Source organism: Ascaphus truei, chromosome 12, assembly GCF_040206685.1.
Source record: "Ascaphus truei isolate aAscTru1 chromosome 12, aAscTru1.hap1, whole genome shotgun sequence".
NCBI classification, from domain to species: domain Eukaryota; kingdom Metazoa; phylum Chordata; class Amphibia; order Anura; family Ascaphidae; genus Ascaphus; species Ascaphus truei.
Window position 1 is genome coordinate 24,752,595 of NC_134494.1, and position 12,647 is coordinate 24,765,241.

General features: G+C 44.1%; 1 protein-coding gene across 1 annotated transcript in view; it reads right to left on the bottom strand.

Moving 5' to 3' along the window:
- Positions 1-12,398, bottom strand: part of TRIM66 (tripartite motif containing 66) — a 35,281-nt gene extending 22,883 nt beyond the window's left edge. The window contains exons 1-6 of the mRNA XM_075567046.1: positions 12,292-12,398; positions 5,613-5,763; positions 3,735-3,864; positions 2,709-2,825; positions 1,108-1,222; positions 479-625 (exon numbers count right to left, since the gene is read on the bottom strand). Of these exons, the coding sequence (XP_075423161.1) occupies positions 479-625; positions 1,108-1,222; positions 2,709-2,825; positions 3,735-3,864; positions 5,613-5,763; positions 12,292-12,300 (669 nt within the window). The 5' untranslated portion in view covers positions 12,301-12,398. The remainder of the gene's footprint in view (positions 1-478; positions 626-1,107; positions 1,223-2,708; positions 2,826-3,734; positions 3,865-5,612; positions 5,764-12,291) is intronic.
- Between the last annotated feature and the right edge of the window lie 249 nt (positions 12,399-12,647).

Here is a 12,647-nt window from a genome sequence, read left to right on the forward strand (position 1 = left end):
GGTTCCTGTACCAATATGGCCCTTATGCGAGTCAACTGAGGATCACGTGATCTCTTAAGTTGCGGAATAACAATCCTAGAACACAACGCTGCCAACACTAGCGAACCAACCGTAGTGCTGAGCAGGAGGTTGCTGTTGCCCTATAACAGGCTGAAGGTGCCTTCATTTGAGTTGTCACTGCCTGCGTATGTGCATAGAAGGTGTCCCTAATTGTCACTTTAAAAAAAGACTTCACTATGATGCAGCATTGAAAGTAAAAACATGCTTTCTGTACATTTATGTAGTGTTTCTTTCCCCCCCACCCCTCCCCCCGAAAAGAGTTATTAAATCAATGGTGCGTCTTACAATCGATGGCGTCTTAGAATTGAGAAAATACGGTATATGATTATCCATTTTCATCAATGGATGTAGCAAAACAAATCTCGTGTCTTCATACAAATTCCAACCCGGTTGCATACAGTATGCATGTTATACATACCAGCTCTTTGCTGAAGAGGAAATGAAGGCTGTTCTTGGCATACACTGCCCAGTTAATAAAGTTTTGGACATGTTCAAGTTGACAATTTAAGACCAATATCGACTGAAGCTGTTGCTCAAACTTGTTCCGCTTTTCCTTTGTGATTTTCTGTAGTGCAGAAGAAAACATAAATTGCCGATTGCAACTCACAACCTGTACGTCATCAAAACACAGTATCGCAAAGTCGACATGGTTTCTACAGTAGGTCACAAGAAAATGAACAGGACTTTGATCTCTACCAAATGTACATAAATATTGGCCGATCCTGGGCATACACCAGAGCAGAACCCATTGCTTTCTTGTTCAGAAGACAATCACCAGCAAAGTCCCAATGCAAAATATGGGCACTGACAACGGTTTCCAATGAGAGGGGAATCTTGAGTTCCATACCATGGCTCACCGCATTCACTGGCAGGCTGGATTTGACACAATTGACACACATTACAATTTCCCAGAGGCCAGGGACATCGCTGCTGAATTTCTACTGAACCAATAAGCAATGAAGTGTACTTTTAAGGTGAAATAACTTGCTAAAACTTGTTGAAAGTAGGAACAAGATCACTTTTGGTTTATTTGACAGATGCACTGACCTCAAGCTGCTCCAGTAGTGTGTTAGTTCTTTTGTTCAGCTCATTGATAATCACCATCTTTGCCATTTTAATCTGGTTTTCTACTTTTCGGTGCATGTGCTTTATTTCAAACAGCCTGGAAACAAAAAGAAATAGTGATAAAATTATTTCCTCGCAATTACACTAGTAGACATATTTGTACTGTGTTTTTATTTAGTATATGGAATGAGTTACACCAAGGAAAACAGGGCTCTAAACAGAACACTTTATTGCATTCCCCTGCTGATACTGCCCCAGTCTTTCACTCTGTGACATGAGCTTGCAACAAACCGGACCCACACAATGTAAAATCAGAGGGACTGAGCACAGTTCTAGAATATTAACATTTAACAACTCCCTCTAGTGGCAAAATAATTCGTCAATGTATTTATCTCAGAGAAAACCCTGTTTTTTTTTTTTTTTTAAACGTTTGAACAAAAGCCCCTAATCCAAGGGAAACCTAGCAGTTTGGTGTTCACTTGCTAAGTGCCCTTTTGACATAGGAAAACAGCCTCTTCCTTATATATTTTTTTGTTTTAATATATGCAGCTTTTGATTACCTAATTGCCTAAGCTGCCGATCATTTCGTTCTCCTGGAGCGATCAGCAAAGATCCTGCTGCCCAGGGTCCACTAAATGGCTGCCTTTTCAGTTTCAATCAATCCTTCAGTCAGTGTAACTCAGCAGCTACAATGTATTCTTATATTACTAAGGTAAAATTATCTATTGTTGCAGAGTCCCTGTGCCTCAGGCACCAAAAACATAGATTGCAAGCTCCACAGGGCAGGGACTGTGCCTGCAAAATGTCTTCTTTTTGTACGTAAAACTAGCGTCGCTATACACGAACATGCTATTATTATTATCTCGGGAGCTGGGAGGGTGAAGGCGTATATGTAATAAAATGTATCAGGTTCAGTATCTCTGTCATTCTACAGTTTTATCTTTTTCTTAGCTTCACTACAAATGTTTCATTTTTCTAAATTGTCACCTGCCAGTACACTCTTCCTTGCTTTTATACATAAATCCACTAATCTTACCTTAAAGCGGCAATCCAAGCCAGTGATTGGAAAAAACAACGCATTGTATCGAAGCCGGCGGTCTCCAGAGCAGAACTCCATTAATTTCAGCTCCGGGGACCCACTGCGTCCGGAGATACTTACCTCCGTAGTAGGTGCCGGTAGCCGCTCTGTTCGGCTAGCAGGGACCATGTAAAAGCCGCTTTTCAAAACTCTTGCTCACTGCGGGCCAATAGGAAGCCGTGATGTCATCGGTGGGGCTTCCTATTGGCCTATGTGACGCGGGAGTTTTAAAAATCAGAGTGCTACCGTCACCCCCTTCAGGAGGTAAATATCTCCAGAGACAGGGGATCCTTGTAACTGAAATGAATGGGGTTAGCTCCAGAGACCCCCTGCTTCAATCCTCTGTAAAAAAAAAAATAATAATAATAAACTTTACACACTAAAAAAAAAATCAATGGTTTGGATCGCTCCTTTAACATGCATTCTATGATGAATATGTTTGGGGGGGGGGTAACATAAGAAGATACTCCACCCTACAAAGATAATCAAATGTGTATCCACTTACCGATCTTCGATTTGTTTGCCTGCTGACTGCAACCCTATTTTCTTCTGTTGCACTTGAGTAATTACATTCTCCAAGAGAGTTCTTTGGTTCTGCAAAGCCTCATCAATACGTCGAAACCTAGGAAATAAGATACATATGTACTGGTGTAAGGTTTTCTGTGTGTAAGACATATTGGCTAACAATTAAAGTCTATGTTACGAGTCACCTATGGAAAAGCAGGCAAACTTAGACCCTACAAATAATGTAGGATACCTGAGCGTTGGTTAGCCGAAGTAAGATGGCAAACATATATACGCCCTAAATTCTATTAATAATATATAAGGACAATATGGTGATGGAAATGGTTTGAGTCTTGAATAACAAAAGTACAAAATATATAAATACTCTGATATTTCTGTATGTTGATCCTCCCCCCTCTTTTCTTTTTGTAACAAATGTATAAAATGTTTAAATAAAAAGTAAAAAAAAAAAAAATGTACAGTATCGCCCTCCCCCCACTCCCTGATCCGGTGCAACCGACTTGAATGGCAATTACTGCCGGATCGGGTTGCAAGACCTGCAGTACCACCGTGCCTTGAAAAAGAGACACATCCGAACAAAGTCAGAATTGTGCTGTATTTTAGCATGTGGTTGGCAATACCTGTAGGGATAATGTCTTTTCAGAAAAAGTGGATTGGGGCAAATACAACACAGAAATTGATATGTGGATGACATGTTTAGGAGTAGCGTTGCCAAAAACTCTCCTGGGACCCAGGACTAGTCTCCACCCGGGCCCCACGTTGTTGGAGTGATCAGGATCCTAACTGTTGAGTGGGGTGGGGGGTGCTCTCCCCTTGTCAGCAGCCTTGTGACTCTTCCCCCTCTATCTCACTCACTCCTGTCTCTCTCCCGCCCCCCAATCATTTTCACTGATTCAGGATTTAGATCCCAGCTACAGGTCGGTCTCTACTCTCCACCTCTGCCTAGTGGGTTTGTCTCCTCGACTGTACGCAGCCGTAACACCCATCAGTGCATCTCTATACCTACCTGTGGTCCTTGTGTTCCAAGAGAAGACAATGGCGACACATAAGTAGATCACATGTCTCGCAAAATAACTTCAGAGATTCTTGATTGTGAAGTGGACAAAACAAGAAGTTACTGGAGCTGCTGCCACCACCTGGTTCACAAAGAAAGAGAAAAATGTAAATTAATCTCGGAGGAAAAACAAAACAAACACAGGTCCATGTAGGAAGACTTAAAAAAAAAAAAGTCTAGGTTCAGTAAAGTCGTTGAGTTAACGTGACGTTACCTAAAAAAATAATGGACATTATTTTTCCTGATGTAATATCGTATCCACTAATATATTTACACAAAAGTAACGTCCCTATTCAACCTCATTGGCGTCGCCTTAACATCCTGTTACTGTATATCAGGATAATTGAAATATTGAAATATGGGCTTTTACTGTAAGTTGGCATTACTCCCATTGAGACATTGATATAAGGCCATGGAGGGAAGAGAATACCAAGACTTGATGATCAAAATAGAGTTTAACACTAAAAAAAAAAAAAGTGGTTTGATTTGTGTTATCAAAATGTGTCGATTCGTTTTGGATAATGGGAAAATGTCATATTGATTAAATTGACATAACATCATGTAAATCTGAAGCTGTTTTGGCTTCCGAAGCAAGGAGTGACGCCCATTGCAAACTAGTTTAGCAAAAATAATGATAATAAAGAAGTCATTGAATCAGTCATTGACTGAGCCATCTGTGCTGAAGCAGGGATATCCTTAAATCCTGACCTGCTGGTGGCCCTTGAGGACTGGAGTTGGCCACTCCTGGAATATGGAAACCCTAACGTTATCAAAAGCGTTTGTGCCTCTCAATCCCATAATTACATTTAACCCCTTGCCTGCTACAAGGGCAAGCAATGCATTGCTTAGCAATGCAATCCAGGCCCCTCTTGTAGCCGAAGGGTTACAAAATGTAACATTACTTCAAAAGATGGCAGCTTTTAAACTTCATCAGACGGATGACACAGTTGAGATGTTTTATAGCTTTTCACGTTGATTTTTCTGGTGCAGTTATTCCAATAGATCCCTGAATCCCTTGAGGACTGGAGTTGGCCACCCCCCCCCCCCCCCCCTGTTTAAAATGATCAAGGACAGCGTGTTATGCTGGAGATCGAGCGCAACGGCAATTGAATGACTGAGATACTGGACAGGTAGAGACTTTGAGTCTAGTGTGAGCACTGAGACAGGTCGGATGGTGGTCTCTCTATACCTAGTAACTAACATATGTAAAAACTACAATGATGTTTTTCTATATATAACCACTAGATAAGGGTGTTATCAATACCCGTCAGTCATTTTGTTTTATGTTGGTAGTGAATATAGACAGGTCAGATGGTGCTATCTCATTCTCTATGCCAGCTGTTATGTGTTATGTATTTTATATATATATATATATCTATACACATATATATACACATACACATACAGCTCAACCCCCTTATAACGCTGTGCTTGGGGTCCAAAGAATCTCATCGCGTTATAAGCGGATCGCGTTATAAATAATGTACATTTGTATGCGTTGTGCAATTAAGTATTTAAGACACCAACAATCGTGTTGTAAAGTATTCATAAATATGAAAATTGGGAGCCACGCTTACATCGCGTTATAAGCGGATTCGCGTTGTAGCGGATCGCGTTATAACGGGGTTGAGCTGTATATATATATATAAAAATTATTTCAAAGCCAACATGGCATAGTACTGCTTAATCAATATGGGCCTTCATGTATTACCAATGGTATTCCTGCCACGGGCTGGGAGACCCTGCTTTGCAGTATTCTGTGCGTAGCGTAGTTGCCTGTCCGAAGCTGTTGACAGGAGCTTAGAAAACAGCCGTTATTGAAGTTTATACCTGAAGTCGCTCTTTGGGAGGCTGACTGGAAATGATCTCCGGCGCCGCCCTTGCCGTGTCTGTGCTGCTCGGCACAGGTGCTGCACAGCCACTTATTGCAGTCCGTGCACAGGCTGTGAGCAGGTTTCTTCTCTGTGCAATCAAAGCAGCTCTGGAAGAAGCAGAAAACAAGGTGCCACGTGAGATGCAATTCCTGGTGTTCAGTTTGTATGATAAAAATACACTTAGCAGCACACTGCTGCTTTCTGCAGTGATTGATTCCATTGTGTTTTATGCTGTCTGGTGTAAGTATGTTGTGTATGCTTTGTGGGTGTGCATTAGGACACATTCACTAAATAGTGCTATGCCATAACACACATTTCAAGCCATTCCCACTACGCTCAGAGTGGTCATTGATTGTTACAGTGGTCCTGCTGAACATGTGTGGGGTCCTGGCGCCTTCGACACCCTGACTCAAGGGGTGCCTCCAGTGAACTCCAGATTCCTATGTTGCAATGCCCTCCATCCATGTACCAATTAAATGTATATCTGTTATGTTACTCCTGTGTATCTATTACCCCGTATACCCTTCCTTATTTTATTTCTGTATCCCCCTACCTTCCCTCCACAAAATAAATAAATACAAATTTGAGTTAATTTTTTTTTTTTAAAGTATGTAAAAATACTGATTTATATTTTAAGATGTAAACCCCCTAGTTTTAACTGAATAAAGTTATACTAATGTCATTAGTTTAATGTGGGCCTCTGAGAATGGGATTTGTTTGCAGCTCCAGCAATGCAAGGGTTAATGTAATGTTACAGCGCGGACTTAAAAGAGCAATCCATGCTGGGGGTTTTTTTTTTCTTTCTTTTTTTAATACAGGATTGAAGCAGGGTGTCTTCAGAGCTGAACCCCGTTAATTTCAGTTCCAGGGACCCCCTGACTTCCAGTGATAGTTAGCTCTGAACACGGTATCTCTGCCGGCATCTCTCTGTAGCTTTCTGCAGTTTAAAGAAAATAAGCCATAATGTGTATTCTGCAGCCACAGGGTTATATGCAGGATATACGTATGGCCAGATAGCTGAACTCATCCCTCTTTGAAAGCACACTAAGGGCCTCATGCAGAGAGCAGCGCTATTTCAAATCTCGCCATTTTGGGGGGAAATTCGCGCAGAAAACTGCCGAAAATGGCAAGTTACAGAAAACGCGCCATTTATTTTTTTCTATTTCAAAATCTCGCCGCACGGCTGGCGAGAACCTACATCTCGCCAGTTTTAAAAATATCCTAATTCAGAGAGCCGCGAACGGCATCTAGCGGCTGTTCGCGCCAAGAAAAGTTGGCAAGAAGATGGAGCTCGCCACCTATAGGAAAGGGGAAAAAAAATGCGCGATTTTTTTTTAACACATTTCTGCAGCGCGCATCTCTCCAATTCAAACTCGCCACACGCATTAATGCCAAACATTGCAGAATTCGCACATTTCTGCATATGGAGAATAAAACTCTCCAAAAAAGCTACTTTTTATTAAACTCGCCAATTTTTAAATTCGCTGCTCTCTGCATGAGGCCCTAAGTCCTTTAGTATATTCTTAACTTTATTGAGAAAGTCACAGCAAAATAAAGGGTGCTTGTAGGTGTTATGAGTGGTGAGAGAGGGCTTCTCTGTGAAGATGCTTTTGTATTAAGGGAAGGTCAAAAACGGATGGCTTGCAAAGGGTAGGTAAGATAGGTGTACTCACTCAGCCTGCTTAGATGGAAAGGAAGTATGTGATTTCTGTCACACAGGAAAAGTGACTGGACTGTGCTAACTTTGAACACAAACAGGGGAGTTGAGACAAACCATCTCAGCTAGGAGGACTAAAGAGGTTGTCAGGGCAACCAGCTATTGGCAGTCTGGAGGGGGGAATGTACAGTATCAAAAATTTAGCAGTTTCCACATGCACTGGGAGTTACAGATACAGGGAAAGCTAACAACCAAAATAGATGAGGCTGGCAGTCAGAGCTGCAAATGGAAACAGAAAAATAACAGTCCTGTTCCAGGACAATGGGACCCCTTTAATAGCAACCGACACCCACTACAGAGGTAAGTATTTTGGGAAGCAGGGTGTCCCTGAAGCTGAAATTAAAAGGGTTCAGCTCCGGAGACCCCCTGCTTCAAACCTGTATGAAAAAAAATAAAAGGGGGAAAAAGAAAACCTGGCATGGATTGCCTTCTTAAGAACAGCTTTTTTTAGGGGCTTGTATGCCAAAAAGTAACCGTACACCTTTGTTTGAGGACTCTGAAGTTATTGCTAATGGATGTCTTCTATGTACCCCTTTTGTACCTAAAGCCCTCTTCCCACCTCAAACCTGTCCTGACCCATCTTAAAACACACCTCTTTAACGTAGCATATGGGCAGCTCCATGGCTGATACTATACATCTCATATGCTTTTACCATAGCCCTTTCCAGACACACTTACCAGAATACCCTACTCCTGTCTCTATAAGTCGTCCCTACGTACCACTTGGATTGTAAGCTCTTCAGGGCAGGGGCTCCTTTTTCTAATGTCTACTTTTATGTAGGAAGCGCTTATTCCCATTATTTCACGTGTATCACTGCTGTAAAGTGCTATGTACATGGATGGCGCTATATAAATAAAGATATACATACATTGTGTTGCTAGCCAAGAGAGACAGTGTATCTAATGTATGAGTGAGCCTCAGTTCACATGAGTGGCACTTAAGGACTTCTTTAGGGCCAGTTCTATTAAACTGCGAATGCATTCAACATCCTAGAAAATGTGCATTTTCAAGTCCTGTTATACATTAAACAGTTGCACAGCAAATTAATTAATATCCCCGTGTTCTTTAAAAGGAAGAAAAAAATCACTGTCCAAATCTGGAATATTTGATAAAATACCTGTAAGAATAATGTGTGCACAGTGGGACAGGTTATCATGTAACAAATAAACTGTCTGGTGAGTTTCAGAACTAAATATAGAACATTTTCCATGAATGTCAAGAAAACAAAGTTAATTATTGACTCAAAGGTAAGATAATAATACAGGGGAACAGTTGGGTCTCTTGCTCTCATTTTAGCAGTAGCTTCATCAAGTCGAATTTATCAGTGATGTTGATTTGCAATAATGCCAATTTCTACTGTCAAAGGGACCTGCTGTACAGAATGTACCTAATTAAATTAGTGAAATTAACAGTTAAAAAGAGCTGTTCATTTATTACCTAACTTCATGGACCTTTTCCAAAAATGTTGTAGGCGTCCAATATAGACATGTGTACTTGTCACTGATTTCGTTTCTTTTCTATAAACATGGTAACACTTAACATTTTGAAGGTACAGCAGTTCACAATAAATTAGAATGTTTACATTTTGGTTCCTGTTACCTTTTATTTGACAGATTTTTAAAACCTTCAAAGGTTTCTTTCCACTTGAAAATGCTTTTTTTGCATTGCAGAATAAAACTACTACAGCACTCAGGGCCACCAACAGAAATCATGGGGCCCGGGACAAATGAAAGGAGCAGACCCCCCCGCCCCAAACCCATAGTGCACCCTCCCCCCCCCCCCCGAACACACAGCGCAACTACCACGAAAAAATATTTTTTAGCGCGTAACTTTTACTTAACTGTTTTCTTCTTATTGTGATACAGAAAAAAAACATTACAATGCAACCTGTTTATTTTTATATTTTCAACAAAAGACATGTGACTGCCTGCCTGGGTGGGTGAGTGGGTGGGTGGATGACAGTGGGTGGGTGGATGACAGTGGGTGGGTGGGTGAATGAATGACAGTGGGTGGGTGGGTGAATGAATGACAGTGGATGGGTGGGTGAATGACGATGGGTAGGTGAATGAAGGTGGGTGGGTGTTTTAATGACGGTGGGTGAATGACGGTGGGTGGGTGCGTGAATGGCGGTGGGTGAATGGGTGGGTGGATGACAGTGACTGGGTGACAGTGACTGGGTGGGAGAGAATGACTAGGTGACAGTGACTGGGTGGGAGAGAATGACTGGGTGACAGTGACTGGGTGGGAGAGAATGACTAGGTGACAGTGACTGGGTGGGAGAGAATGACTAGGTGACAGTGACTGGGTGGGAGAGAATGACTGGGTGACAGTGACTGGGTGGGAGAGAATGACTAGGTGACAGTGACTGGGTGGGAGAGAATGACTAGGTGACAGTGACTGGGTGGGAGAGAATGACTGGGTGACAGTGACTGGGAGGGAGAGAATGTCTGGGTGACAGTGACTGGGTGTCTGGGTGAGAGTGACTGGAAGGGAGATAGTGACTGGGTGGGAGACAATGACTGGGTGGGAGACAGTGACTGGGTGGGTGGGAGACAGTGACTGGGTGGGAGAGAGTGACTGGGTGACAGTGACTGGGTGGGTGACAGTGACTAGGTGGGAGACAGTGACTGGGTGGGAGACAGTGACTGGGTGGGAGACAGTGACTGGGTGGGTGGGAGACAGTGACTGGGTGGGTGGGAGACAGTGACTGGGTGGGAGACAGTGACTGGGTGGGTGACAGTGACTGGGTGGGTGGGAGACAGTGACTGGATGGGAGACGGTGACTGGGTGGGAGATGGTGACTGGGTGGGAGATGGTGACTGGGTGGGAGACAGTGACTGGGAGGTGGGAGACAGTGACTGGATGGGAGACAGTGGGTGGGTGGGAGACAGTGTCTGGGTGACAGTGACTGGGTGTCTGGGTGACAGTGACTGGATGGGTGACAGTGACTGGGTGACAGTGACTGGGTGGGAGACAGTGACTGGGTGGGTGGGTGACAGTGTGGGTGGGTGACAGTGACTGGATGGGAGACAGTGACTGGATGGGAGACAGTGACTGGGTGGGTGGGAGTCAGTGACTGGGTGACAGTTACTGGGTGGGTGGGAGACAGTGACTGGGTGGGAGACAGTGACTGGGTGGGTGACAGTGACTGGGTGGGTGGGAGACAGTGACTGGGTGGGTGGGAGACAGTGACTGGGTGGGAGACAGTGACTGGGTGGCAGTGACTAGGTGGGTGACAGTGACTGGGTGGGTGACAGTGACTGGGTGGGTGACAGTGACTGGGTGGGTGACAGTGACAGTGGGTGACAGTGACTGGGTGGGACACAGTGAGTGGGTGACAGTGACTGGGTGACAGTGAGACAGTGACAGTGACTGGGTGACAGTGGGTGACAGTGACAGTGGGTGACAGTGACAGTGGGTGACAGTGACTGGGTGGGGTGACTTACCTTGACCGGGTGGGTGCATCTTGCCGCCAGACGCTTCCCCCTCCTGCCCCCGATATCCCCGCGGCAGCTGCCCGGGATGGGAGGTGGGCTTGAGGGAGGGGGCACGGGAGGTGGGCTCGGGGGGCGCACGGGAAGCTGGCCGCGGAGGGGAGCGGGGGGGGGGGGAGGAGAAACAGGCCGCAGGTACTTCCCCCTCCGTCCCACATTGGGAGCAGGGGGGGGAGCGGACAGCAGGAGGATAAGGAAAAAGGAAAACTGAGAGCACAGCAAAATCGTGGAACTGGCGGCCAATAGAAAAAATAACAAAAACTTTATTGAAACATGCCTAGTTTAAAAAGAGAAACCTCTAACGCGTTTCTCGCCAAGGGCGCTTTATCAAAGAGTAGTTTCAGTGGTCTTAATTCAGCTCTTTATAGCCCTCACTCTCAAATGCACCACCCACCTGTGTCCAGGTAAAAAACCTCCCCTGGAACACAAACCCTCGGTGAGAAGGAAAACACGGAGGAGAGGGGGTGCACTCGAGAAGAGAGAGGAACAAAGACATAACAACATATACAAATTAATACAAAGACCAACATCCATAAACATCATAAAATAACTAAACACTGTGGAGCAGGTACTTCCCCCTCCGTCCCACGTTGGGAGTGTGGGGGAGTGGGCCCTGCTTGCCCTGCGCATGCGCGGTGGGGGGGGGGTGAGCGGGCCCTGCGCATGTGCGCCGGGACCGCGGGGAATCGCCGCCATTTTTTTAAACTTTTTTTTCAAATTTATTTAAATAACGGGCGGCCGGGCCCCCCTGACCCACGGGGCCCGGGACGCCAGTGCCCTTTGTTCCCCCCCTGTTGGCGGCCCTGTCAGTACCTCCGACAGAATACAAACCTCACACCAAGGTCACTTGGCTATTTATCTGACAATTTGCTGACCCACAAACGCCAAATATTCAGTATAATAACTTGCTTCATAGTTGTGAAAAATGTACTATTATAATAACAATAGCTTTATTTCATATATTTCTTTTCTCCCAATGGGACTCAAAACGCTTCACAATTACAGTGTAGCGTGCATTACGCAGCACATAAGATTGTTACAGACATAGCCCCTGCCCATATGTGCTTACAATCTATGTTTTTGGTTCCTGAGGCACAGGGAGATAAAGTGACTTGCCCAAGGTCACGAGTAGCCGACACCGGGAATTGAACCAGGTTTCCCCTGATTCAACTGTAGAAGTTTAAACGTTTCCTAAATTCTACTCCAAGCATCTACTTACCTTCCAGGCTGAAGAGGCCAAAGCATTGCTGTCCTCTCCAGCACCAAAGGGGTTACATTCTACCTTTCTGTATCCACCTAGTGGAACCTGCCTATCACACCCCTTGTTGCCCTCATGCTTTATTCAAATCCGATAAGATAAGGAGTAGGAGAATAGATACAAACCGTGTTCAAATGATAGAACGTTGACATCCTGATGACTTACCCTTGCCATGGTAGAACTATCTCCAGAAGAGTCTTTCAGAAAGATGTTTTCAACAACATCTCCTGTGAGGCACCTTATGGCTGCACACAGGGCAAGAGATTACAGCTACAAAAAGAAAAAAGAATTCAGCAGTGTAAGCCAGGAAATGACATAAACCACACTTAAGAAATGCATTTTGTTTTAAGTCATGTTGTTTTTAAAACCCCTGTACCATGTACATTTGTGTAGATTCCTAGAAGGTTTATGTGTCTTTATACTGTAAACTATGATGCTAACATTTTTCCAGAGCAAATAACTTGAGAAAGAGTTGATTCGTATCTAATTTTCACCCTTAACCCTCCCACTGGTAGAAGGTT